This window comes from Scomber japonicus, chromosome 5 (assembly GCF_027409825.1).
Source record: "Scomber japonicus isolate fScoJap1 chromosome 5, fScoJap1.pri, whole genome shotgun sequence".
Taxonomy (NCBI): Eukaryota; Metazoa; Chordata; class Actinopteri; order Scombriformes; family Scombridae; genus Scomber; species Scomber japonicus.
In genome coordinates, this window is record NC_070582.1 from 11,355,388 (window position 1) to 11,382,435 (window position 27,048).

At 38.6% G+C, this 27,048-nt stretch overlaps 2 protein-coding genes across 2 annotated transcripts; both read left to right on the forward strand.

Annotated features, from left to right (window-relative positions):
• Positions 1-5,483: 5,483 nt before the first annotated feature.
• Positions 5,484-10,537, forward strand: tph1a (tryptophan hydroxylase 1 (tryptophan 5-monooxygenase) a). The gene is made up of 11 exons (XM_053319708.1): positions 5,484-5,573; positions 7,837-7,971; positions 8,207-8,390; positions 8,488-8,588; positions 8,685-8,752; positions 8,841-9,037; positions 9,155-9,290; positions 9,385-9,511; positions 9,634-9,729; positions 10,065-10,198; positions 10,363-10,537. Exons 1-11 carry the CDS (start codon positions 5,484-5,486, stop codon positions 10,535-10,537), a joined length of 1,443 nt encoding a protein of 480 aa, XP_053175683.1.
• Positions 10,538-16,511: 5,974 nt separating this feature from the next.
• sergef (secretion regulating guanine nucleotide exchange factor) lies at positions 16,512-26,581 on the forward strand. Its single transcript, XM_053319709.1, has 11 exons — positions 16,512-16,553; positions 17,188-17,326; positions 17,955-18,107; positions 18,896-18,990; positions 19,137-19,197; positions 19,281-19,394; positions 19,796-19,858; positions 20,498-20,656; positions 20,744-20,898; positions 22,291-22,327; positions 24,873-26,581. Exons 1-11 carry the CDS (start codon positions 16,512-16,514, stop codon positions 25,064-25,066), a joined length of 1,212 nt encoding a protein of 403 aa, XP_053175684.1. The 3' UTR covers positions 25,067-26,581.
• The last annotated feature ends 467 nt before the right edge of the window (positions 26,582-27,048 follow it).

Consider the following 27,048-nt stretch of genomic DNA (forward strand, 5'->3'; position numbering starts at 1 on the left):
AGGATGCCATGCAACCACATACAATTACATATTTGTCACCTACAGAGCCACATTTATGCAGATGCAGAGAGGCTGTGCATCAACAAGAATAATTTTTTATACATTATATACAGTGCAAGCCCCAAAAGACAGGTTGAACATCCCAGAACAAATAATCATGTTAATCAATACTATTATTTTTTTAAATTTATAAATGTAATACTACGTTTTATTAACTTCTAATGGTACTGCTTTATTGGTTTGTGTTCTTAAGTGCTTATATTGGACATATCAGGATATTTCAAGATACAAAGTACTGAAATAACATGTTACATATGAAGCACATTCATACTTGAAACAAAACACATTAAATAAGGTTTTTGGATTAATTACACCTTATTTTTCAATTACATTTTATTAATTACTATCATTTTTTAACAATGCTTCTATTTTGAATGTGCCAGGTGTTTATGGGCACAGCTCTGTCCTGTCCTCTCCTTGTGTACACTGACGCCTGTCAGCAAGTGGCATATGCTGCTGTTTGTTCTGCAATGAAAGAATTGGAGCTAATTAAAGAGATGTAGTCCTGCGGCAGGAAGTGTACCCAAGCAGACCATTCACTGTTCTGATTAGTTAGTTGTTCAAACAAGACTTGGTATCAAGTGAAAGACTGGAATTCTATTGATGAAGTGAAGCATTTAGAAGACCTTGAATTCACTGTGGAAATTCAAATAACACCGGTGCTTCAGCCAGCAGAGGAAAACCTGCCTGGACATCCTACCAAACCTTTTTTTAGCCCTACAATCTATACTGAGAATGCTTTCAAACGCACACACGTGCAGTAAATATGATATTTCAAAATACAAATGTTCAATGTGAATATCCTGTTTGAATGCTATCTATGGATGAAATATCAGAGTGTAATGTCACTCAGTCTGGTAAATAAGTGGTTTCTTATTGGTTGTTTAGTTATTTAGTTATTTATGAACAGCAGAGGAGCACAAAACAATGCAACTGGACAGTTAAATCAATGTTTATATATTCATATAAATTGTTATATCTTTTTTTTCCTTGTCATACCAAACATTTGGTCGATTACAAAACTAAAATTATTCATGAGAAATCTCCTATACTCTATTGTTTTAATTAAGTTTTATCTCACTCATTTGACTCAGCTCCTGCTTTATTTTGTTGGATGTGATTTTTTAAAACTCATTTGTTTTTATGTAACTTTGCAACACCTATTGAACACTGACATTTTAACCAGCAGCTCTCCCTTGTAAAAGAGATAACATATCTCAAGAGACATCCTGGTTAGATAAAGGTTAAATCAATACTATATCTATATATCAAATATCAAAAACATCTTTCAGCAACACATTTATAAATCTAAAGCATCACTTGCATTATCTCTACTCTTACAGCCAACACTCACAAAAATAAATCAATCATTAATTTAATATTTAAAATTGAAATGTTTTATTTATTTTTTATTAAGCAGGGTTTGGACAACAGGAAAAGGACAATAGAAAAAAAAACTGGAAGATATTTTTGTATCACTGATACACAATATGTATATAACAAAAACTTTGTATCATGTCTACAGGACCTCTTTGATGGGTGTCATTTGCTGCTCGAACACTTAATTTATCTTTGGTTAATTCAGTTAAGTAAATGTAAAACTACGGTGTTTCAAATATTTGGGTAATTCATTACAGTCATAAGTGTGAATATAATTCATTACTTCAGCTTTGAATTTTCTAAACAAGTGGCAGAATTAAACAAACTACCCACATGACTAGGGGCAGCTGCTAAAGTATCTTTTGAGAAACAGACTGAATTTCTATCACAGGTGCTCTGACCTCTGACGAATACAAATTATTATAATATTAATCTACTATTATTTATGTATCCTCCAAATTCCTGGTGAGATGTAGTGCAATTATAATTTGTAATGCTTCTGCTGGCCAGTACCAAGGTTGAGATTAGCCAGAGAGATCTCTTGTGGGCTCAGACACTGTGAGTAAATCCCCTTTATTGAACTGAACAGAACTGGGACAGACTGGCTGTGGTGCAGCTTTAAACACACTCACACATCTCTACTAAAGAATCCTCCAGAGAGCGATCAAAAGTAAGAGTTCGGATAAGAAAAGCATTATGAAGAAATGTCACGTATGCCTTGAAAATGCCATTTGAGCACTGAAAGCAGTTTGGTTGCCTGGATAACCGAGCAGCCCTTCAACAGCCTTTGAATGGCTGGTATCTTGAAAAAATAGGTTATGTTTCAGTAATGAGACGTGTGAATGTATTGAGGACTCTCTCATTATGAGACTGCAGTGACACAAAGGAGCCTCTTCAGGAACATCAATGTAAATATGGGCGAGGTCTTTGAGTTCAGGTAGCTAATAACAAGGGTTGAGTATGAAGTTTACAGTACATGCACCTGTATGCTGATGAACATACAAGAGCATTTAAAGCACCTTGCATATTTTTTTGTTCTTTCTGTCTGTTTATTTAAGACATTTGTCACAACTTGCACCATATAATGTAGCAGAATATTCTTGTTTTATATACTGAAAGTGATTTGAATCTTCTGCTTGAACAAAGTAATTATCACTATTTCACTATCACTATTATTATTATTAATAATATTAATCTGCCGAATTGTTATGTCATATTATCTCATCCTTGGAGCTAGCTATCCAGACACCACTGTCCACATAGGTTAGTCTGGTCATCAGGAGAAGGAACCATAATGAGCCATCTTATTGATGCTGCACTCTTTGACCCATGTCAAAGTCCTCGAGGGCTTAAAGCATCTCAAAACACCTGCATCAATTACCCTCTGAACAGCAGGGCAGAGACGACATAAGAGTCAGTACTAACAGTTTAAATATACATTAACACAATTGAGTCATCTTAACTGCAGAAAAAAAAGATTTGGAAAAATGAAATCGTCACTGATAAATGAAGATCTGGTCCAGGAGCTGTCAAGACACAAGGAGATCAAAGACGTGGCTGCAGCATCTGCGGCATAAAAGTGTTATAAGTAGATTGGGACGTGCTTGATGGTGTCCTGTAGAAGCCCACCCGAGTGTCTGTGCGTCATGAGAGAGGCAGTTCATTACTGAAAGCTAAACATTACCATGGCCTTACAATCTAGTGGTCTTTGTCCTGTTCCCTGCTTTTTTTTCTCTTGTGGTAAAAAGAGGAAGTCACAATTGAAACATTTTTCAACCTTTTTTCCCATGTATTACTCATCCAACTGACATGTCTATAACGCTCTTTGTTTTTGCTTTAGGCAGCAGCAGCCCTGGTAACGACTTCTGATGTTCACTGATGTATTTTGGTATCAATGGATGGCTGCCGACTACCAAATTAACTGTAAAGAGGCAGATGACAGCATGGAATAGCTACTTTATATCTCATAACATGCTGTCAGAATCACTGCAGAGGAGATATTTAAGCTGCTCTACAGGTGACAGGTGACACAATTATCTGGGATTATTAAAACAGAGCTGAATCATCAGTGCCATTTAAAACCATCCCACCATGCTTGTTTTTATCAGCTAGTTCAAACAGCTAGTGTCACATTATCTTTTTTATTCATAAAACCTTTTGTAATTCTATTAAGGAGGGTGATATATATAAATAAAGCTTTATTACTACCATTGAGACTGCATCTAACAATTAATTGAATTATTTATTAATCTATCTGTTGCTTTTTTGGGTCAATAAAACTGCTTGTTTTGTCCGACCATCATTCCAAAACCCAACAATATTTTACAATTACACTTTATGATCACATAACAAGAAGCAGCAAATTTTCACATTTGAGAAGCCAAAATGAAAGAATGTTTCAGAATTTTATTTGAGCTTTAAAAATGAATCCATTATGAACATTTTTGCCAGTTACTTATCTGCCAATTAAATTAACTGACTAATCATTCATACTGTAATTATTATTATAACAATCTATGCTGCTTAAAATACCAGCTATGCGATAATATATCATTTCTTTGCTGTGGTTATTATTGCTACATGTCACTGTTTCAGCTGACATTATTTGTTGTGTTTTGAAGCACAACCAATGTATGTGTGCTCATTCAAGCAGAAATGTTTGCCTTCTGCAGGTGGAGGAGATAAGGAGCTTAGGTAGGTAAACACGTTCACTCATGCTTTGCTGATCTTGAGGGGGGTTTCTATTGCTGCAAACTTTACGAGCAATGCATACTGGTACATGTGCGCACTGGGGGAGACGCTCTTTGTGCAGCAAAACATTGATTTCTATGTAAATATGATGATGTGTGAACAAACTGGATGCCTGTAAAATTACTGGTGAATTGGGCCTTCAGATTACTCTCTGTTAGTGGCTAACCTTGTTCTGTCTAACACAACATCTGAGAGTGGATCTGGATTCAGCTCCTGAGAAGAGGAAGTCCCCCTCACTGCCTCCCTGGTTGTGTAAAGCATCCCTGTCACGAGTGACACAGGCCAGGACCACCTGAGACAAACAGCATGTGCATCGGCCACATGCATCACTGCGTAAAAGCTGCAAAAGACAAAAGTAATGGCGGACAGAGAACAGAGAACAGACCTCTCACCTGTCCTGTCTGTGAGGTGTCTACAGCTTAGAGGTCAGTGGTGTTATCTGTTTAAAGTAGTTTAAAGTAATGAGGCCTCTTTTCGTTGCTCCCTCGTCTTGATTCTGCTTGTGGAGGCAGCTGAGGCCTTTTGCAGAGGCAGCTGAGGCCTTTCCACTGATTGACTTGATCTTATTAAAAGGCTCATGGTGTTAAAGAAAGGAAAACATGCAGATTATTTATGTGCATGAGAACCAAGAGGTGCTTACAGTGCAGAGGAATGGATTTTGAAAGGGGAGGGGGGCATGTTTGGCTCTCTGTACAATGGAAGGCAGGTGGGCTATACTTCAATCCTCTTAAACCTTGACCTCTTCTCAGCCTTTAAGGTGTCAACAAACAAGAAGAATTAACTGCTTGTGCCAACAAATGGAGGTTTCAGTCTACATCCAAGCTTGTTTGATCTCAATGTGATGGCACAATTCTGCTGGTTGGTTTTAATTATTAAATGGCAGCAACTAAGTCTCCATATAAATATAAATGATTCCATATATTCACTTTTTTCTGACATATGCATTTAGGATTTTCTCAACCATGGTCAAATATCTAATGGGAAAAAAAAACAGTTGAATTAATTCTCTCAGCAAAATCAGAATTTGTGATTGATGTCATTGACGCTGTTGCACGTATTTGGGTGGAATAAAAGATTTTCCTATAATGACGTGGCCGATGCTGCTCTTTTTCCATTTGCTGCTGTGGGTGAGATTATTGCTCCCCTGTGCCCCCTCCTCTTTCTCTGTGCGGTTAAATAGCAAAGCGCGCCGCTTCTCAGGCTAGACTGCCCACTTTACATAGCGGAGGTTATTTAGATAATCCACCTGCAAGAGCTGAATACATACGGCAGAAAAACAGCTGCATCTTAACATGTACTCTAACAAAATCGAGGGACCACGTAGAGGAAGATCTTTTGACTCGATGAACATTGGCTTTGAGGAAAAACTGCTTAACAATGAGGTAAGAAATCCATCAATTAAAAGAAAAAGGGGGAGGGAACGTCGCTTTCATTGCTTTGCAGCAGATGAGAACTTCAGTGTTTCTGCAGACGGTGAAGAGTTTTTCTTTCTTGATATTTTCAGGCCACTTTTTTAAAAGTGATGGGGAGATTGGTCCGGGTCATCTTCATAAATAAGCCTTCACTTTGTCATCAGCACAGATTAATTTAAGCCTTGATGTTGTAGTATAATTTACGTCAAAGGGTTAAGAGGGTTAAAGGGGGGGGGGGGGGGGGGGGGATACCTCAGAAATTAATATTATAAAAGATTAATTAGATTATTAAATCTGCACGGTGAACATCCTTCACTGATTTCCATGTAAAAGACATAAAAGAATAAACCGATCAACCTGCAGTGTGAGTCTCCATCACGGGACACCAACAGGAGACAGGCCTCCGAGGATAAGCAAGAACTTTATAAATATATTTGTAGGAATTTAGAAAAAGTTATTGCTTTAATAGCTACCAATTCATATATTAGATTTTTGAAGCCTTTGAGCCTCGGGTGTAGAGACTTTCTGCTTCAGGGTAGCAAAATGTTAAACAAAATAGGCTGACCAACAATAAAGAGATGTCCTAAAATTTGGTCTAAATCGACCACAAAATGTTTTCCAACCTGAAAAGCTTGAGCAGGGAAATTAGTTTTCAAAGGCCATCCGATTGTGTCAGTGACTTTCACCTGAGACATATTAGCAGGGGTTGTTTAAAAAGCTTTTTTCAATTTTCAAATAGTTGGCTTTGTGAATAACGTAAAATTAAGTGATTCCATCTTTCAGAAGGGAAACAAGCTCAAATTGGGTTCATTAAGCAGCCATAGACAGGCGCCGTAAGTGAATAACATCCTGCAAATTTGGACATTTCACAACCCTTCTCTTGACTTGTTAGGCTATTGTGCATATCAAAACTAATTTCAAAGCTCATATGTGATATAATGAAGCTGATGTCCATAAAGTAAGAAACTATTTGATGAGGGACAGGCCTGCGTAAAATCGTGCCAAGCTGCGCGCTGCAGTGATTAAACGCTGCATAGTGTCTGACAGGATCTCAGCATGCAGGGGGCTAATAATAGGCTTCCCTGCTGTCTAAATGAGATTGCTGTAAGGCGATTCTTTGAGACAGAGACAAGTTCATCTTCGTTAAACCGAGACGCAAAGAGTTGACCCCGGAAAGCGACTTGATCCAGTCTCCATGCACTAATGCTTTCAGGGATACTATCGACAAGGGTCCACCGAAAACTGGCCTGCCGCGGTGTCTACACAATGCTCGAAGGGCGAAATGTGGTAGGCAGCAATTGCACTGAATTTAACAGATTCTTGTGAGTCCGCTCCCCCTCTCCACAAGCCATTTGATCGAGTAGACAACGTGTATTATTGTATTTCGAAAGTAGGTTGCCTGTGAAAGAAGTAAAACCTAAAAAACTAAGAATAAATCTGCAGTATGCAAAGTAATAATGAAGTTAATCATAGCTTCCGAGTCTTTACGTGTTGTTGGCAGGTGAAAGACCTGCTAGTAAAATCTGATGCAGGATTACGCGAATTTTCCCCTCTAGTGTGCGCGCGTCAACCTGAGAGCGCTGTCCGTGTCCGAGGTGCTGAAATGAACAACTCGAGTAGTATCTTGTAAATCTCAGCATATATCATCTACACTACACTTTACATATGTTTTGTTTTTCAAGGTGACAGAAATATTTGGATAGTTGCTCAGGCTACCGTCTCTCTGGGTTACAACCTCCCTGCATGCATGTTCTGAAGATGTTCATGGGGTTTTTGGATGGCTTGACGCTCTTAAGTGATCTGACTGCATTACGTCGTTAACTATCCTGAGCTAGAGTTCAATCACAGAGAAATATGTTGGAGATTAGTTATTTTAAAACTGAACACTGCTTTTGAAAAAAAAAAATTCTAAATTTTGCAAGCAGGGACACTCAAGTAGGTTCAAACCCACAAAACAAAAAACTCATACCTTCAAATATAAAATAAGCAACAAGGGTAGGTCCCACATGTACAGTGTTTAAGAGTTTCTGAAAGTTTGCAAGAAAATTCTCCTTCCAAACTACAACTAATTGTAGTGTCACATGTCTGAAACATTTATTCAGGTCAAATGTAACATTATAATAAAAGTTATATGTTTTCTCATATCACCATTCAAGGAGACTAACATGGCTTGTTGGATGACCGTATGTTTGTTAAATAAGTGAAAATCTAAATCAATTTTTACCATTTGCAGATAAACAAATCAACCTTTACAAAAATCGAAGAAAACACTGAGAAGAAGAATACGCCTGAGAAAGGGAGAGCAACAATAATCTTTTCCCTCAAGAATGAAGTGGGAGGACTTGTAAAGGCGCTCAAACTCTTCCAAGTATGAATGTTATTTCATTAGTTCCCATCCTTATTTATTCATCAATTTGAAATCAATTACACTTTTAACATTACATAATACCAGTTGTACATCTACCAGTATCCCCCTGTAGCTTATACAGTACAATGAGTTTTGATTTCACACAAGAGTAGAAAATCAGTTTTACTGCAGCTGTCATGCAGATGATAAAGATGACGTAGATAACTTAAATATTGACTCTCAATGTTTCCTGCAGGAAAACCATGTCAACCTTGTGCACATAGAGTCCAGAAAATCCAAAAGACGCAACTCTGAGTTTGAAATATTTGTGGACTGTGACAGCAACCACGAACAACTGAATGAAATCATCCAGCTGCTTCGGAAGCATGTGAACGTGGTAGATATGGAGCCTCCGGATAACTCCTGTCTACATGAGGAAGGTAAGCAAACACTTCATTAACTATTGCAGATATTGTGCATCAGATCCCCAAGACCTGATTTATAGTGGACACATTTTTTTTCTCTCTCTCTTCTCAGATATGTATGATGTACCCTGGTTTCCAAAGAAAATCTCTGACTTGGACAAGTGTGCTAACCGTGTCCTGATGTACGGCTCTGACTTGGATGCTGACCATCCGGTATGTAGGGACAAATCAATCTATGAAGGTTGACTGTAAAAGGAAACTCCTTGAATTCAAATCATTCTTATATCTTGGTATATTTCACTCCATCAGGGTTTCAAGGACAATGTGTACCGGAAAAGGAGAAAGTACTTTGCTGATCTTGCCATGGCTTATAAACAGTAAGTTTTTGTTGCAAATTTTAGTAGTTATTTTGTAAATTGGTCAAACTTTTATTTGATACTTAAGGGATTTTTCTGTTTGTTTCAGTGGGGATCCCATTCCTCGTATAGAGTTCACGGAGGAGGAAGTGAAGACATGGGGTGTTGTGTACAGGGAGCTCAACAAGTTGTACCCGACTCACGCCTGCCGGGAATACTTGAAGAACCTGCCGCTGCTGTCCAAATACTGTGAATGTCGGGAGGACAACATCCCTCAACTGGAAGATGTCTCACGCTTCCTCAGGGGTTGGTTTCATTTCCTGAAGATAGCATTCTTCTTTTGCCTAAAATTCAAAAGTGGACATGTAACTGTGATTTTTAGTGACTCACTCACTGTGCATTTAAAACTTCTTATCTTCTCAGAACGCACTGGATTTACCATCAGGCCTGTGGCAGGTTACTTGTCCCCTCGTGACTTCCTAGCTGGTTTGGCCTTCCGTGTTTTCCACTGCACTCAGTATGTACGGCACAGCTCCGACCCCTTATACACCCCAGAGCCGTAAGTACTCTACTAGCACTATATTTATAAAAGGGATGTCAATGTTCACACAAAGCTTGCTGGTCCTAATACGCTCTTAACCTTCATTATGAAGGGACACATGCCATGAGCTGGTGGGTCACGTCCCGCTGCTAGCAGAGCCCAGCTTCGCCCAGTTTTCTCAGGAGATTGGTCTTGCTTCACTCGGGGCCTCAGACGACTCAGTTCAGAAACTGGCCACTGTGAGTAACACTGCTAAAGGAAAAATTAATCAAATCAAATATCAAAGATAATTTCATGAATTATTCATGAACTTGAATAATTGTCATTATCTTTTTCAAATGTATTCACTCCTGTGTTACAGTGCTATTTCTTCACGGTGGAGTTTGGCCTATGCAAACAAGAAGGGCAGCTGCGAGCGTACGGGGCAGGACTGCTGTCCTCCATCAGTGAGCTCAAGGTAAAGACATTTTAACAAACTGTTCAAATCTTAGTGGAGTCTTTTTTTTCTCACAGCATCAATCTAAAATTAGCCAAAACCCATTAAAATAATTAAATGAAGCAAATGTTAAATCGCTATATATGTTTGTATATGTTTTTCCATAATTGATCAATTTAATCCTAGAGGGTCCCTTATAATATTGATTAAATGTATGTTAAAGAGACTCAATAATGGGATTACATGGTTTCTCTTATTGACATGATCAAGACGATTTAATCAAGTGACCCAAAAGTGTGGTACTTCTTACATACATTATATCGGTGCAACATCATTATTATGTTTCTCTCTTACAGCATGCGCTCTCTGGCAATGCAAGGATAATGCCTTTCGACCCTAAAGTTACATCTAAACAAGAATGCATCATCACAACATTTCAGGATGTCTACTTTGTGTCAGACAGCTTTGAGGAGGCCAAAGTCAAGATGAGGTGAGCCTGAGTATTTTCAAATATTAGATTCTAGTCATATCATTTATTTAATATATGATTTTTACAGAAGTAACTTTGCATGGAAAGTTGAAAATGATCAACGAACTATGCTGTTGTTTGATTTCCAATAAATTCATTAAATGATGTTATCATGTATGTTTCAGGGAGTTTGCCAAGACCATCAAGCGTCCCTTCACAGTCCGATACAACCCCTACACCCAGAGTGTGGATGTGCTAAAAGATACTCCCAGCATTAACAGCGTTGTGGAGGAACTTCGGCATGAGCTTGACATAGTTGGAGATGCTCTCAGCCGGCTCAACAAGCAGCTGGGTGTCTGACTGCCCTCTCTCCAGCTCAAGTTATCCACTAACAGTCCATCAGTCCTCGCTGTGTCATCCCCAAACACTGCTGTAAAGATACTGCTTGTGTATCACCCTTCGTCAGTACAATGAATGTGCACTGATTTTGGCAAAAATGCTCTGTTGTCCCCCTGCATGGTGTATGGCTTATACAATTTACAGAGGCACATTTGGTGTGTTTAGCCACTGATATCAGTAAATTGCACAAACCCAAAGAGCTGCTTAACCTGAGACACTGTTTTGCTTTTATCAGTTTCTGTATTGCAAACTTTCGTACCCTTTTAAAATATCCCCAGCTGTTACAAACACAGAAGTGGTTGCTCCTCCTGTTGTTAACTCTGCTGTTGTATATGATCTTTTTTTTTTTTTTGTAATTTGTTTCATTATTCTTCTTCACATTTAATCTTCCTCACTTCAGTGATATGTATAAAATGTACCCTGTTTGTATTCTTTTGGTGTATGTATTATGTTCCTTTTTGTGTGCTGTTGAGGGAAAATATGAAAGTGAAAACGGATATTATAAGAATGATTTGGCCCATGTTCCCCAACGTATTTTATCTTACAGTGCTAATTTTGAATACCTCCTCTTGAAGTGAATATAATTGTAGTACTCCTGAAATCAAAACATTATTTTTCTACTGTAAAGAAATATATACATTATGAGTAGACTATGTATCAAACTACTGAAAAAATAAAATAAAATGTTCATTGTGTCTTCACAGCATGTCAAAAGTTACCTGTTGATTACTGTTTGGCGTCTTCATGGTGGTGAGACCAGACTATCAGGACTTTGAATGAAAGTCGGTTCATAGATGCTGAAATAGACTCAGAATCAGATTTATTGCTAAATAGCTTTTCACACACAAGGATTTCGTTTTGGTGTATTCATGTATAACAATCAAAAAATAGGAAATAATAAAGTATCTATACAAAATGAGAAAAATACAACAAAAGGGTACCCACAGGGCTGGTTTTCCTGACTTTGTGTGCACCCCAGAGGTCACACACGGTACCGCAGTGTATGAATTTCCCCAGTGGGGACCTTTTTCTGATAAAGTGTGTGTGTGAGGTAGTAAAAACAGGTATGTGTGTGAGTGTTTATGTGGGTGTGGGGGAAATGGTGGGAAATCTGTTAGTGTTTGGTTAGTGGTAAGGGAGGAGTAAGCTGAAGGAGAAGAGGAAAGGTGGAGTATGCTTGAGTGAGACACTATCTACTTTGTTGGTGGATGTATTTTGTTGGCATATATTGGTCATTTTAAAGGAATAGCCTACTGTGACATTTAAACACAACATTTTGCTTTCCTTCAAGAGTAAAATGAGAAGATTATCAATTACACGTATGTTGTTTTAAGCTTAGCCTAACTAAGATTAAAGACTAAGGGTTTTTTTAAGAGTAAGTAAGGTAAGGTTATATTCTATAAATGTAATCAGACACATATAAAATCAGAGCAAAGACATGAACACATACATTTGCCTATGGCCAGTTAAAACTGTTGAAATTATTCCAAAGTAACAAGATGTAAGAATGGGTCTCATAAACTAAGGAACTATTGTGTCCATGAAGTCTATTTTTATTGATTTATGGTGATGTCTGGTACACTTACAAGTGATTGACATAGACACTGCTTACAGTATTTACTTCGTCCATGGACCAGGACCAGGTATCGGTACCAGCTCAGTGGGCAAAACTTTACCTAATCTGAATTGTTTATACAGTCAATATGAGTAAATTCATATATTATAGCCTGTCCACAAGAGTAGCTTTTCATATTTATTTCACCTCCTTTTAAGTGTTGCTTCATTGGGTACTATGAATCGTTCTTAGTCTGGTCCCTCACCTGAGACCAATTTGCATTTCGAGACCCTACCAGGGGCCTCGGACAACACAGCTCCCAGGATCACAGGGACACGCAAACCCCTCCACCACGATAAGGTGACGATTCTCGGAGGGGTGAATTTTGGATTGTATTTTGGATTGTATTTAGGATTGAATTTTGGATTGTATTTTAGATTGTATTTAGGATTGTATTTTAGATTGTATTTAGGATTGAATTTTGGATTGTATTTTCAGTTATATTTTGGATTGTAAAAACTTTTGAAACCCTTTTTGGAAAGTTTAAAGTTTTACAATCCAAAACAAATCTTACACCTTGCTGAATGGTCATTTTTTAGTGGTTATCCCCTCTTAAAGTATGGACTGCTGTCGTTAAAAAACAGGGAAGTTTAAAGTTTTATAATCCAAAATTCAATCCAAAAGTTTTACAAAAAAGTTTAAAGTCCGGTTTTACAATCCAAAATTCAATTCAAAAGTTTTCCATAAAAGTTTAAAGTTATGTTTTACCATAAAAAATGAAATATAAAAGTTTTTCATAAAAGTTTAAAGTTATGTTTTACCATCAAAAATTAAATATAAAAGTTTTTCATAAAAGTTTAAAGTTAAGTTGTACAATCAAAAATTCAATTCAAAAGTTTCACAGAAAAGTTTAAAGTTATGTTTTACCATCAAAAATTAAATATAAAAGTTTTACATAAGAGTTTCAAGTCATACAATCCAACATTCAATCCCAGAGTTTTACAAAAGAGTTTAAAGTCAAGTTTTACAATCCAAAATTAAATCCTAAAGTATTATGAATAAGTTTAAAGTTAAATGTTACAATCCAAAACTTTCTGGGTTATGACAGCAGTCCATACTTTAAGACTTTAAGAGGGGATACCTACTGAAAAGCTACATTAAAACATAGGGATGAAGATCAACACGTACATGTTGGTTGATCTTCATCCCTATGTTTTAATAGGATGATTGAAAATGAGGTTGTACTGAGGAGGGTTGAGTCTGGTTTGGGTGTTGTTTTGTGTGAAGCTCAATAGAGGAGGGTTGATGTCTGGTGGGGTTTTGCTTGGAGCTGAGCGTATCTGAGTTTATCTTGTCTCAGTAGGAGTGTGGTGTGGCGAGTAAGAACTTCACAATATTTGGAACTGACATCACTGTGCCTCTTTCCTAGAGCAGTGTAGTTTCTTTGCAGTTGGTTGAGAGCCGTTGTACTCTCCTCCAGGGCAGTCTTCTGCTGTTCACACTTGCACTTGTCATGGATTTGGTGCTTTGCCTCTGCCCGCTGTTGTTCCTGAAGCCTTAAGTTACAGTCTTCAGCCTTCTGGAGAGCCACAGCCAATATCTCCTGTTTCTCCATTATTTTCACTTCCTTTCCCAAAGCTTCCTTGAGCTCGACACGGTCCTTTTCACATGTGGCCTGTTCCTTCCGGAGAGTAGCGGAAATTTCATCAGCTCTCTGCTGCAACTTGGAGCTTTTTCTGGTCTCTCGCAGCAGAGCGTCCTCAAGCTCTTTCTGTCTCATTTCATCCTTTGACTGACGTGCTTTAAGCTCATACACTGTTCTCTGGAGCTTCACTATGGCTTCCTGATTGTCAGCGATAATGCAATTTTTTTTAGACAACAGTTCATCATATTGGTCAGCAAGAGAGCAGTTTTGAGTTTTTTTATTCTGACTGTAACTATCTCTGGCTTCCTGAAGCTGACTTACAAGACTCTCATTCTCATTTAGAGCAGACTTAAGATCACCCTGCAGCTTTGTGTTCTCAGAAGCCAGTTGTTGGTTTTCCTGAGTAAGACTCTGCTGCTGGGAGACGGCATGATCAAACTTTCTCTTAAGTTTACGGACAATTGATTTCAACTGATCTATTGTTTGTTGCATTGAGTTATCCTTGGCTTCAGTATTACGTTGAAGATGCTGAATATTAAGGCACAAGGACTGAATTTCATTGTCTTTTTTCTGCCTTTCATCGTTCATCTCGATGAGGCGTTCCTCAAGTGCCTTAATTTTGACACAAAGCTCCTTCTCACGTTTATTCTTTTCTTTTTCACGCTGAAGAAAATTAAGCTTGAGCTCCACCATCTTTCCCACTTTTCCTTTCAGTTTTTTGTTGCTGTCCTGGTGTTGTCTCAGTGACTCTGAAAGATCAGCAGTTTGTGTCTTCAGCTGCTCAATTTCACAACAAAGACTGGCTTTTTCAGTTTCCTCCTTCTTTAGAGCTTCTTCAAGAGCATGATTAGCTTTTTGCTCTTGTTTCAGAAGCTCTTTTACCTGCTCTAAGGCGTCCTTAAGGGCAGAATTTTCTTTTTGCTCCTGTTCCAGACATTCTTTCAGCTGGGAATTAACTCTTTGCTGTTCCTGATCTGCATTGTCTTTGGCTTTTCCGTTGTCCTCCAGATCAATAGTTGAGTCATGTCCCTCAAGGCAATCGTGATTTTCTGATTCCTCACTGAAGGAAGAATAGGAGAAATTTTCTTTTTCAGAGGCAATGGACTGCTCCTCAACCTCCTCAGCAACCTCCTCCTCATCATCATCTTCCTGTTCATACTGGAAATGTTCCAGTATGAATCCTTCCTTAATCTCCCCATTTATCTCTTCATGAGTATCCTCCTCATCCTCAGTGTCCCATGGAGAACTCAGGGCCTCTTCAATGTCCTCTGCAAAGTTAGAACTTTTCTCCAACTTCTCTCCTCCATTATCTGTCTTTGCGAGGTCTTCAAATACCTCCTCAATCTCCTCCTCGGGGTAATCCTTCATTTCTTTTGGGAGAAAGGACCTGTCACTATGCAGGCCTGGGATTCTTCCTGAGTGTCTTTTCATTCTCTCAGGGTTATGGAATGATGTAATGTAACTATTTGTACCTCTATCTACCTTGTTCATTTTCTTACCGTGAAGAAATTATTGCACCTTACTGGTTACTTTGCTTCTATGTAGCTGGAATACAACTTGACTGTTTTCAACCTTGTACAGTGGCTGAACCTACTGATATGGAATGTTCCCAAAATCTGTATATTACATCATAAAGGCACTTTGATCTGTGTGACATCATTCATGACAAAATGATTGTGATGACATCATCCATGGCAAAATGATTCTGATGACATCATTCATGACAAAATGATTCTGATGACATCATATTCCGAATTGCACCCAATTTTTTTTTTGCTTTTTAAAGTGTATTTAATTTTAATAATAATAACAATAATAATAATAATATTAATCTTTCTCACAAAAACTTTCTAAAGCAACAAACAATTGATAATTGCTTAACAGTCAGTGTGAATCTACAGTAAGTAAAGTCACCAAGTCTTAAGATGGGATGGCTTGTAAATTTATAGTAAAAGAAAGATTGAAGAACTACGGAAAGTATTGCTGCCGCACCAGAAAAATAAAAATGCTTGTTGTGTAGTTGGAGCTTCTTTCAAGGACGAAAGTGTATAAACTGTCAAAGTCAGCGTTTATTTGCAGATTTGCTGCTTCTTACAAATATTAACATGAATAACTTGAACACATTCTTTTTTTGTGGACCCAGCATCAAATTTCTGCTTTTAATCCATTTTGAGAGAATATATTAGAGGATTATGGTAAAAATGTCTAAGTGGTGTAACCATAAAATCTTACATCATAACATTATATTAAATAAAGGTAATGGAATACAATTGTTGTAAATAGCTACTACATTTATTCTGGTGAATCATGTCAATCAGGAACTATTTACATTTTTTAAATGTTAAAAGAAAATGGTGCAAATTAGGGCTGCAACTAATGATTATTTTGATTATTATTGTTTATTTATTTTTGGCAAGGGGAAAACTGCTATTTATGCGGTGCCCTGGCTCTTAACACCTTTGTCCCACCCACATTTCAAATTGTATGATTGTGCTGCAGTAGTAATGTTTTTGTGTACATGTAACTTGAAGTCATGTTTCACTGGAAAATATGGCTCCCCGAAAGCCACTGTGTAATTCGAACACTGGTTCAATTCAACACCTATTACATTTCCAAAGTACTTCCCAACCCTAGCTACACACATGTGCGCAGTTGGAGAGTAGGATAGTGTCTGTTTCACGACAGTGTCACAAATCACACTGTCGTTACTTGTCGTCAATTGTGGCTGGTGCTCCATGGAAACGAAGTCGCTGCTGGAGTTTTGTTTACATGCGTGGGTAAGTTCATTATCTCCCTCTTTTTAAAAATTAAAGTTACACTTGTGCACTTCTGTAGTTTAGTTATCTCAAATACTCACCATCAGCACGGCGGCTGTTGATGGCTAACGTTAGCTTAACGACCGGTGTTTCGGTTTAACTGGTGACCACGTTTACTGGTGATATTCTCATAAAAAGCCTTTGATTGTAGTTTAATACTTTTAAAATAAACAATAATGTGTAATATCTAATCGTGTATGTAAGTTAAATTGCGTCCAGAAGACTCATTCACCTCTCGTAACGTAATTTATGTAAGAAAGTCACCAGTTAACACGGTCACCAGTTAAAGCGTTACACCGTCAGTCAGCCGGTGTTATGTTGAAGTCTGTCACCCCCTCGAATAATGTTCCCCTCCTGTCAAAATATAGCAACACATCCTCGGGTGCAGTTAGGGTATGGTTACAGTTAGTAAAGGTAAGCTTGGGTTAAGGTTAAACTGGTTTTGGGGACTTATGGAGAGAAGTGGGACACATCGACAGGGGAACAGACTTCGACATAACACCGGTAAGATCAGGTTAACAGGACAATACTATCGTCATTTAGTTATGTGTGTGTTGTTCAGTTAACATCATTTAGTAGTAAATATGTCTGCCAGGGAGCCAACAGCTACGGGCAGCTGGGACAGGGGCATGAGGAGGACCAGTCGGTGCCCCGGCTCTCTGACACCGCTGCACTACCACACAGGACAGTCCGGTATGTCGGCGGCGGCGGGGGACACTCTGTGGTTGTTACCGGTAATTAAACAATTCATTAATATTCCCTAGCTACACTTTCTCTTCCTCCTTTAAAAAAACAGGTTTCTGATCGCATGGTAACGTGTTCAATACTGTGTCACAGTCTGACTCTGAATGTCTCCAGTAGTCTCTGAGCTCACCCTGCTGCTGAACAAATAAGTTACTGTTGTTGTATTGGTAGCTCACCATTTTCCACTATTTACATTTGAGAGCTGTAAAAAAAAACAAAAAAACAAACCTAACTACTGGTTGTATGAATGGTGGTGGCACAGCAAAAAGGTCACACCCACAAAGCATGGGAAATACATTTGTTCCAAACAAACTATCAAAGAAGACTAATGTCCATATTTCAGCTCTGAAACAAAGAAAGCAGAAGTGATTATCCAAGTTCAACCAGTTCATTATTAAGGAACATACAAAATACTGTTAGATTTTGAAATTTTTCAGTAAATATCTCTTTCTACATTGATTCAAGTTCACGTTGTGTTTCTTCAAATAACTAAACTACATATTAGCAGCACAAATTAAACTATGGCGGGCCACAACACTCTATATAATTAATGGGAAATAAGTGTTCACTCAACAATATATTAACCCAAATGACTGTGGTGTATTTTGTGTTGAACAGAAAACAAAGAGGTGTTTGTGTGCGGACAGAATAACAAAGGCCAGCTGGGACTCGGCCACACCGCAGACCTCTCAACTTTGCAACTCTGCCCTGGCCTGAAACAGAGGGTCACAAATGTCGCCTGTGGTTGGGATTTTACTCTTCTTCTCACTGGTGAGCAGTGAGCTACATTTCATAACCTCTGTTTTTACACGTGCACCTGGATGCACTTGGTGATGGATAGGATAGGATTACATCTTATTTGTCCTTGGATGACAAAATTGGATATCATAGGTGTTAAAAATAAGGCAGGAAAGAAATGGAAATACACAAGGAATAACTAAATACATGTAAGAATATAGTTAGTTTTTTTATTGACACAAATGGATAAAACATTTGGTTCCAAATAATATGCAAAAAGTCATATATAATAAACCAATTGATATTAAAAGGTAATACAAATAACTCTGACAAAATCCCATCAGTCAAAACACAGTTGGTTAGTGATGGATTATTAATGCATTATAGGGTGAACAGTGGGTGGAGTGCTTTTAACTGTTAGATGTAGATAAGAATGTACAGTAGATGGCAGTAAATTGACAAAAGCCAGTTCTTACCACCCTCCACACACTAATGCAGCATGTATGTCACGTGGGAATCACTATAATTACCAGTCTACTTTTAAATACCATTCATGTCAAGATTCAGTTTGTAATTATAACTGGGACATTTTAAGAAAGTGCCAATATATCCATCTTTGCATTTAATTATACAGAGGTGCCTGATGAATCACTCACATCAGTCAAGTCCAGTTATAGACCTTTAAACTAAACTAAATGTTGCCCAGTATTCCTAGCACAGTAACCGTAAAAATGGGAAGCCTAGATCTACCCTCTACCCATTCAAAAGTGTAAAAGTGTTATGTTATGAATATTTCTTGTCTTTTTATGTCACACTGACAGATTGTGGTAAATTATTGGCATGTGGCTCCAATGCATTTGGCCAGCTGGGTGTTGGACAGACATTGACACACTCTGCAGATCCACTGGTTATTGAAGTGAGTATTTGGTTAAATACAGTACGGCCACTCTAATGTTTCCATGCCTTTTTTTAATCAATCATGAGAGATCAAAACTGCAGCACACCAATTTTACATCATGTTCAATTTCTTTGAAGCAGATGTCTTTGTGTGTTTGTTTTCAGAGTCTAAAGGAGCCAGTGGTGAGTGTAGCAGCAGGACTCAGACATTCACTAGCTGTTACTGGTAAGTTTGCATTATAAAATGTCCTCAGAATGATTTAATCTAGTAGTCAATCCACACGTCCTCATTTTCTGTTCTGCCTTCAGATGCAGGCTGTGTATACCAGTGGGGAACAGGTCTTTTGAGTCACGCCAAGAGAGCACTCAGTCCTCACCCTGTCCCATCACACCTCAGCTCTAAGATACCGTCTCTGGTACCAGGTAAGTGGAACATTATCAAACTTCAAATTGTATTTGTATAGCACTTTTCATACATTGCGATATAAGACAAAGTGCTTTACATATTGAGAATAAACAAACAAAGAAACTGAGATGTTAGGAGTATGATTGTGACAAGCCCTGATGAGTTTTATTGGCTCCTCCTGCACATTTCTCGGTTGTTAGTTATTGTTTTACTTTCCTAATCTCAACAAATCTGCATGTATTATTTTTATTTCATTTTATTTTATTTTATTTTATTATATTTTTATGTGCAAATAAACCAAACTAAACAAAACTAGGAGTAAAAGAGTTAATGGAAAGTGTTAAGAGTTAGTGACATTAGTGGATTTATGCCAATGTATAACTGTGATTGATTGAAGATGTTCCTGTCTGTGTTGCAGGTCTGGATCAGAAGACATCACACATTGTAACTGCTGGCTCAACACACTGTGTGTGCCTCACAGGTATTACACCAGCACACATAACGTTTATAGTGTACCGTTCATGTTGTATTTGATTTTGTATGAATTTCAGCCACTGACTTAAAAAATATTCAGATCAACCTATATGTCGCTGAAAGGATATGTTGGTTATCTTTGGGCCAGATGCAAGAAACACTCGTATGCACAGATTCGTTCGTAAATCACTCATAATTCTCATAATTCTTGTAAATCACACATGTGATGCAACCAACCTGTCGTTCTCCAAAGCAATACAACTTGTCTTGTTGCTGTTTAACTGTCAAATGGCAGTGTGCGAACGATATCATGTCTTTTGGGGGAGTGCCCTCCAAAATAAACATTCCTTGCTTAGAATAAAAATCCAGTTTGTATTTATGCCTGAGAAGCGTATAAACTCACTGAATTGCAATTGAATAATAGAGGCTACAATTTAAAATCAGATATGTGTTGTATTTTTAATAGCTCTTCCATGGAAGCGTATCACTTGTACCAGTGAGTTTTCTTCCACTTCATGTTCATACATGAGGTGAGGCCTCCAGTCAGTCTCGTAATCAGTGGACCAGCACCACTCAATTACAGTTCTGCCTTTCTGTTGCTGCCTTTGCTGGATGAAGAGAAATGTCGTTTCTGTCGCATGTGCAGCAGACGGTGATTTGTTTCTGTGGGGAAGCAACAAGCACGGCCAGCTTACCACCACAGAGCCCTTCTTATCCTCTCCCACTCTGCTGAAGCGCTCACTACTGGGTGGAGAAAAAGTTAAAAATGTGTGGAGTGGCTGGACTCACATTGTTGCCCAAACAGGTGAGGCACAATAACACGTAATGTGTCTGTGAATGTCACAGGGTTGACAGGATAGTTGCCATAACTGAACAAGATAATCCTTTTCAGAAAGTGGGAGAGTGTTCACATGGGGCAGAGGAAATTATGGACAGCTTGGCCGACCAACGTCAACTAGCTCGAACCCAGAGCAGCCTTCAGCAGAAGGTGGCAAGCAGGAGGTTAACCTCCCTGCAGAGGTTAAAGCCCTCCGTGGAGCAACTCAGGTAATACATACAAAATTTCAACAATGACAAAATATCTCTTAGGTTTAATTTTGGTGTTGCTGATAGTATACTTTATGGATTCTTATTATTATGGTAGATAATCTCAGTCAATCCAGCAGGGGGAGGCAGACATCCACAAATGAAAAAAAGTATCTTAAGGTTTAGTGTGAGGTGACGCACAGTGCCACTGAGTCACAGCCAGGCTCACTGGGAGTGGGTTCTCTTATGATGGAAGATTTAAGAACCGTGTAAAGTGCACACACCCACTGTCGTTATCATCCACAAGGGAGGGAACCATTGACATGCAGTGAAGGCAGAGGTCTCGTCTCCTATAAGGGCAATTATGTGTGAGCTTCATGGGATTGCTGCAGTTAACCTGTAGTCTAAATGGCAGCAGCATGGTGGGAGATCATTGGCAACAAAGTGGATGTCAGGGACGGGCAAGGGCAAGCTCGGGATCATTCCTCCAGTGCACACAGATCATTGCAGCAGTGCTGGCTTCATGTCAAGGCGTAGTCACCTTGCATGCGTAAAGCTAAAGGCAAGATGGATCAGCTGAGTAGAGTATGAATCTCTCAATGCACCATTACAAGGTTAACACTCCTAACACTGTACATATACACCCACAGAGTCAATATTTGGTAAAATGTCACCTTTTTATGAGGCATATGAACATTACTGGAATAATAAATTACAATCTGTCACTGCTTTAGGAATCAATAGGTGCACTTCTATTCATGGCTTGTCACAGCCGTATGCTTTATCAAAACTATGAAAAGGAGAATAAGCCATCCAAACTCTGTTAGCAAGAATACAATTCAGTTACTTTTATTGATAGTATGAAAGCTATTGCAATCTAAAGAGGCATCTGGAGAGGTTTGTCTTATGTTTCTGCTCTTGTTGAGCTTTTTAGGTTTCTGGATCAGCATTTAAATGTGTTCCCTCCATTCCTGCAGCAGTTGTGAGTAGTGGTGGTGGGGAACTATAATAAAGGGTCATTAAATTATAAAAAGGTTTTAGGCAGCAAAGTCACAGCACACAGCCATCCTGAGCCGGTAGCATTATCTCCTCCAGACAATCCAGCAGTATTTGAAGTGGCTTTTATGACAGATCTGACTTTTCCGTGACATTTTTCTGATTTTCTTTCTGATGATGCACTGTGGAGGGAGCGTTTCATGAATTTACAGATGAGATCATCACTCATGTTGTTTGCAGTTTTAAATAAAAGCCAAATCACTACAACTTGGCACATTCATTTATTTCAGTTTCGGAGCAAGTTCAATTACAAAATGTTCCAGTTTCCATGTTGGCTTAAACAATCTTTGGGTTTTAAATCCCAAAATCTGCTTTCAGCAAGCATGTTAAACACTTTTTGAATCTTCTTCTCTGCAGATTGCATGTGGATCTGAACATAACCTCGCCATTTTAGGTGAGTGTATTATCTTAAAATATTCCTGATATTTCCTTGGCTTTGCAGCTTATTTTCTTTATGGAAACCATATTTCCAATATCATCACCTATATTGCTGTAAGGGAAAAGATAATCATAAAAGTCTGACAACATAATACACAACTGCACTAGAAAGATGCAATGAAGAAGAGAGGTTTCTGAAAAATCGAGCAAAAATACTTTGAACCTATTGGTTTCAGTAAGTACAAATGACTGTAACAAGAGACACAACTTCTGGCCTGACATGACTCTGACTATGTGAATACACACAGGTGAGGCTAAACCATTTCAAGTCATCCTCCTCACTGTTCAAAATAATTAGTTTGGGAACTGTCTTATACTTTACAGTTAAGTATCAGTGTGAAATAATAATCTGTCTGGTAATGCTGCAGAGGATTTCTGAGGTTAGCTCATTGCTCTGTGGCCTTTGCATCAGGAAGTAATTATAGCATGGATAGATGGGTATCATTGACAGAAGCAATTACCCGAACAGGCCTGTAAAAGGAGCTGAATTATCCACACACAGATTTACAGGCATGTTTTTCCAGTTGAATGTTTGGAGAGCAGTCTTCCTTTATCCACATTAGAGCAGCACAGTCAAACATATCGCTGAAAGAATAATTAACAAACAGACATGTGTTTATGTTTGATTCAGATTTACAGAGATAAGGTGTGCTTTTATTCTTTTCATGCTTTCTAAAAGTCTCCTACTTTCCCATAGTCACTGAGTAGCACTATAAAACATTTTAGGTGAAATATTTCTCATTAAATTTTAAACACTGACCCAGTTTTTTACATCAACTTGAATATAAATACCGCAGATGAACATTAAAACATAAGCACAGAGTTAAATTAGAGAGGAAAGGCTGAACAATGCTGATATTTCTTAAAGCAAATGGCCGTCTGCTTAATGTTCTGACCAATGTAAAAAGTCAACGGGACATTTCATTAAAATTAGGAAACTGTTTTCGCAGACTGTCCGTCATAATGACAGCTCTCACAAAGCGCTGCTGTTTGCTTTCAGAAGTTCAGTTATGAGATGAGAAAGCAGAGCGAGTAAAGGAAGTGCTCGTGTGAACCTCCTGCACCTCACTCCTTTGCTATGCTCCCCTCTTTTCCTCCTCTTGTCTTGAGCGCAGCGGTAGGAGCAATGAAATAGCAAAACAGGATTGGAAGCAGAGACCTGAGTGCTGCTATTTCTGGTGCTGAAGTAGGTCAGGTGGAAAGGAACGGAGAGCATTGCATGCTGCTTATGATATCTGTTGCCTGTTCAGCCCTTGCCCATTTGCACCTGAGCAAGTGCTTCTCATGTATGAAATTCATCATCGGTGGTCAGAGGTGGGAGAAAGGCCATAGGCGCTGTTGGCACAGCTCATCCAATCTGAGGAAAGATTTTTGTTAATTTGAACATTTTAAAGTTAACGGGAATGTATTAGGACAAACACCTCACTCAATCTTTTTTCACTTGCACCTGAAGTGTGATGTAAGTCAATCTAAAAAATAAAAAAAGGCGCCTACTGCAGATTGTGTAACTCTGGTATTGTTAATTAGGTGTGAAATTTAAAACCATTAAATGTAAAACACAGTAACAGGATTTATTCACAAGGAAATAGCTTTTTGGTTTGAGTGTCTTGATTTTTATCCTTTTGTTGTGCAATATATGCAGTCACTTAGTTGCCATGGAAACACTGATGTGCTGTACTCAGTCAGTGAGTCCATGAATTAAGCACGGCACCAAAATAAGGCTTTTTTCACTCAAAGAACAAAATGTTTTAACGGATTAAGTTCACTTATGAATAATAATCAGCATGTTTAGTGAGTAACCTTCTTCAAAGAAGGCAAATAGTCAGTTAGAAACACATGCATTGTCTTAAAGACCGGGCTTCTTGTCTGTAATGCATAAGCCATAGCTGGCAGAGTGTCACACTGACATAAGCTGCTGGCATGATATCTTGGTCTGTTATCTGGCAACAGCGCATGTGTCTGTTGACAAATCCACATCTTTGATACACGGCAATTTTCAGAGACGAGCTAAAAAAAGACGAAAGACAAAGAAATCCCCCTTGATGAAATAAATGAAAAGACATGGCATGAAAGACACACAACTGCAGGATGGGGAAAGCTTGAAGATGTGTTACCCTTGAGAAAGCAAGCTCGCTTCTGTTGCCATGGCAATGGAGCCTATTAGGTAACTGTGTTGCCATGGCACGTGTCTCCTCGGTGATGCAGACCTGACCACACCCACCAACAAGCTAACCAGCTGTGAAGTGCAGAGAGGCTTTATTACTGCTACTGAGTGTTGGTGTTGGGAGCAGAGGGGCTGTGTGTGTGTGTATGTGTGTGTTTGTGTGAGATAGAGAAGGAGATATTGCGTGCTTTCTGTTTTGGGAGAGGAGGTAGATTTTTTTATTTTTTGCACCCTGTCTTTTGTCTCCAGGCTGCTAATTTTGGCTTACATGTTACAGTGCGGCAGACCCGTCTCTTTTCTGTCAGCTCCACTGACCCCTGACCCCTCTCCTTTTCAGGGGGGTGTCTCCTCTCCTGGGGCTGGAATGAACACGGCATGTGTGGAGACGGTTCAGAGACCGATGTCTTTGAACCGCAGCTCATTTCCGGTCTCAGACCTCTTCTCATTGGCTGCGGGGCTGGACACTCTATGGCTGTGTGTACTGTGACGACTGGCTCAAGACAAAACTCTGCACCAACGCCACTGCAGTAACATTGGAGCAGGATCATTTATTCAGCATGTGACAATCAGAGACTGCTAGTTAATTCCAAAAAAAGGACTTTGCAAGTCAACACATTTCTGATTGTTTTACAGTTGGTTTGTTACAGCTTTGCAAATCCTATATGTGATTATTTTAAGTGCCTTCAGATATATAGCAACTTTCACCTCCTGATAGGCCTCCTGAGCCCTTACAGCAGTTAAGTGGCGAAAGCATGTCTGACTTCACACTGCACTCGTCATAAATACTGTTGTGTGGCTGGACACAGACTGAATTATGTTTCATGTGGACAGCGGCCGTCATTTCTGTGACCATACCGTCAGTTTGATGGACGTGATTGGTGTGGGGGGGGGGGTGCAGGATATGGTCATGTCTATGGCTTCTGGACCACCTGCCATGTTTGTCTTCCTGAATGCAGCCGTTAAGGGTCATATGAGGGATGGGCTAGAGTGGTGCTATAGCTCCATCTTCCCATGTCAGCAGTTTTATTGCAGTGATCTTGAGTGTCAGGAGGCAGTCAATCAATGATCCACACCTTCATACTGAAAATATCATGATTTACCTTTTACACATAAAGTGCAGTATTTTTTTCTTTGTCCACCACTTATTTGTATTCCTGTCAGTCTGTGACATATTCTTTGAGGCTGTGTTTGTCTTATTGGCACCCTCTTCATACTTTATACTTCATTAATCCCTCTTGGGGGAAACTCGTCAGCTACATTTGACCCATGTTACATATTTATAAGCAGTGGGCATCCGCAGTGCAGCATCCAGGCACCAACTGCAGGTCTGAAGCCAACACTGTGGTCAAGAACATTGGCAGGACTCAGGATGGCTCATGTATGATATAATTACATTATATTTATTTTTCTTCTCATTTAGAAGTTCTTAATTTATCATAAATTTATGCAAACTAAATATGGAAAACGTATCACTGAAATTATGCACTGAGATTTTAATTAATATGCTTTTACCTGGATCCGTTTGAAAAAATAAAATAAATCAACACTCGCTGAAAAATGATCATTTCTGTGTTTTTTTTATTTATCACTATTTATTGTACAAGCCTGAACTGTATTGGTCAGAAAAGACACAAAAAAATCCCTAAACAACAAACCAATCAAAACGATCACTGAACACCTTATTGAGATAACTAACCACAAAATGCATGGTGTTCGAATCACACACTCTGAAGTCTCATTAAACGGCACACATTGGTTGCCTCCTGGTTGTTATTTATTCCGTTTAATGCTAACAGCTGCTGTTTTTGTATTCCATGTTGGACATTGACCAGCACACTGCCCCCCCCCCATTTGTGCTCAGCTCTATTGTTAGATCCAAATCTACTGTATCTGAATGCACACAGATCTCAGCAGGTTGTTGGCAGTGTGTTTGCAGTTGTTTGGTAAAAAGTTGGTCCCCTATTCACTAACTTTTCCACACAAACAATGAATAAAGCCATTCTTTGAACCTGATGGCTGTCCTTTAATCAACTATGCTCGTTGCCTGCGTTTTAGATGCTGATCCATTAAACAAATTTAAAATGAAATGTTCGTGTTGGTTAAGCTATACTCCTGAATGGTAAGAAGAAATTGCATAACAGAGGCACTTGTCCAGTATGATGTGTATAATGTTTTGGCATTGGTTAGTATTACATGCTAATATACCAATTTGCATGTGTGCAATAAAAAGGTAATATGCCAAATCTACATGATTGTCAATTAAAAATAGACTACATAAAAACTACAGTGTCTGTGATATGAGTTAAGGTATATTATAAATAAACTGTCCTTTTTAGTTAAAGAACAGATGCATATAAAAGACATATCAACATTCAGTTGTTATTCATAATGTTGAATATCTTTTTGAATAATCCTTAATAAGATTTGCTCAACCAACTCAGTTATTTACCAATTCCTAACGGCACATGTTGACATTTTAATGCCACTACAAGGTAACAGTGGTGTTTTTTTAT

What these genes read in the sequence shown, in the direction of transcription:
- tph1a (XM_053319708.1), top strand. Translation starts at nt 5,484, where the DNA reads ATGTACTCTAACAAAATCGAGGGACCACGTAGAGGAAGATCTTTTGAC. An exon ending in ACTTGGATGCTGACCATCCG is followed by an intron (nt 8,589 to 8,684) that starts GTATGTAGGGAC and finishes TCACTCCATCAG; the next exon opens with GGTTTCAAGGACAATGTGTA. An exon ending in CCCTTATACACCCCAGAGCC is followed by an intron (nt 9,291 to 9,384) that starts GTAAGTACTCTA and finishes TTCATTATGAAG; the next exon opens with GGACACATGCCATGAGCTGG.
- sergef (XM_053319709.1), top strand. Translation starts at nt 16,512, where the DNA reads ATGGAAACGAAGTCGCTGCTGGAGTTTTGTTTACATGCGTGG. An exon ending in CAGATCCACTGGTTATTGAA is followed by an intron (nt 18,991 to 19,136) that starts GTGAGTATTTGG and finishes GTTTGTTTTCAG; the next exon opens with AGTCTAAAGGAGCCAGTGGT. An exon ending in ACACTGTGTGTGCCTCACAG is followed by an intron (nt 19,859 to 20,497) that starts GTATTACACCAG and finishes TCGCATGTGCAG; the next exon opens with CAGACGGTGATTTGTTTCTG.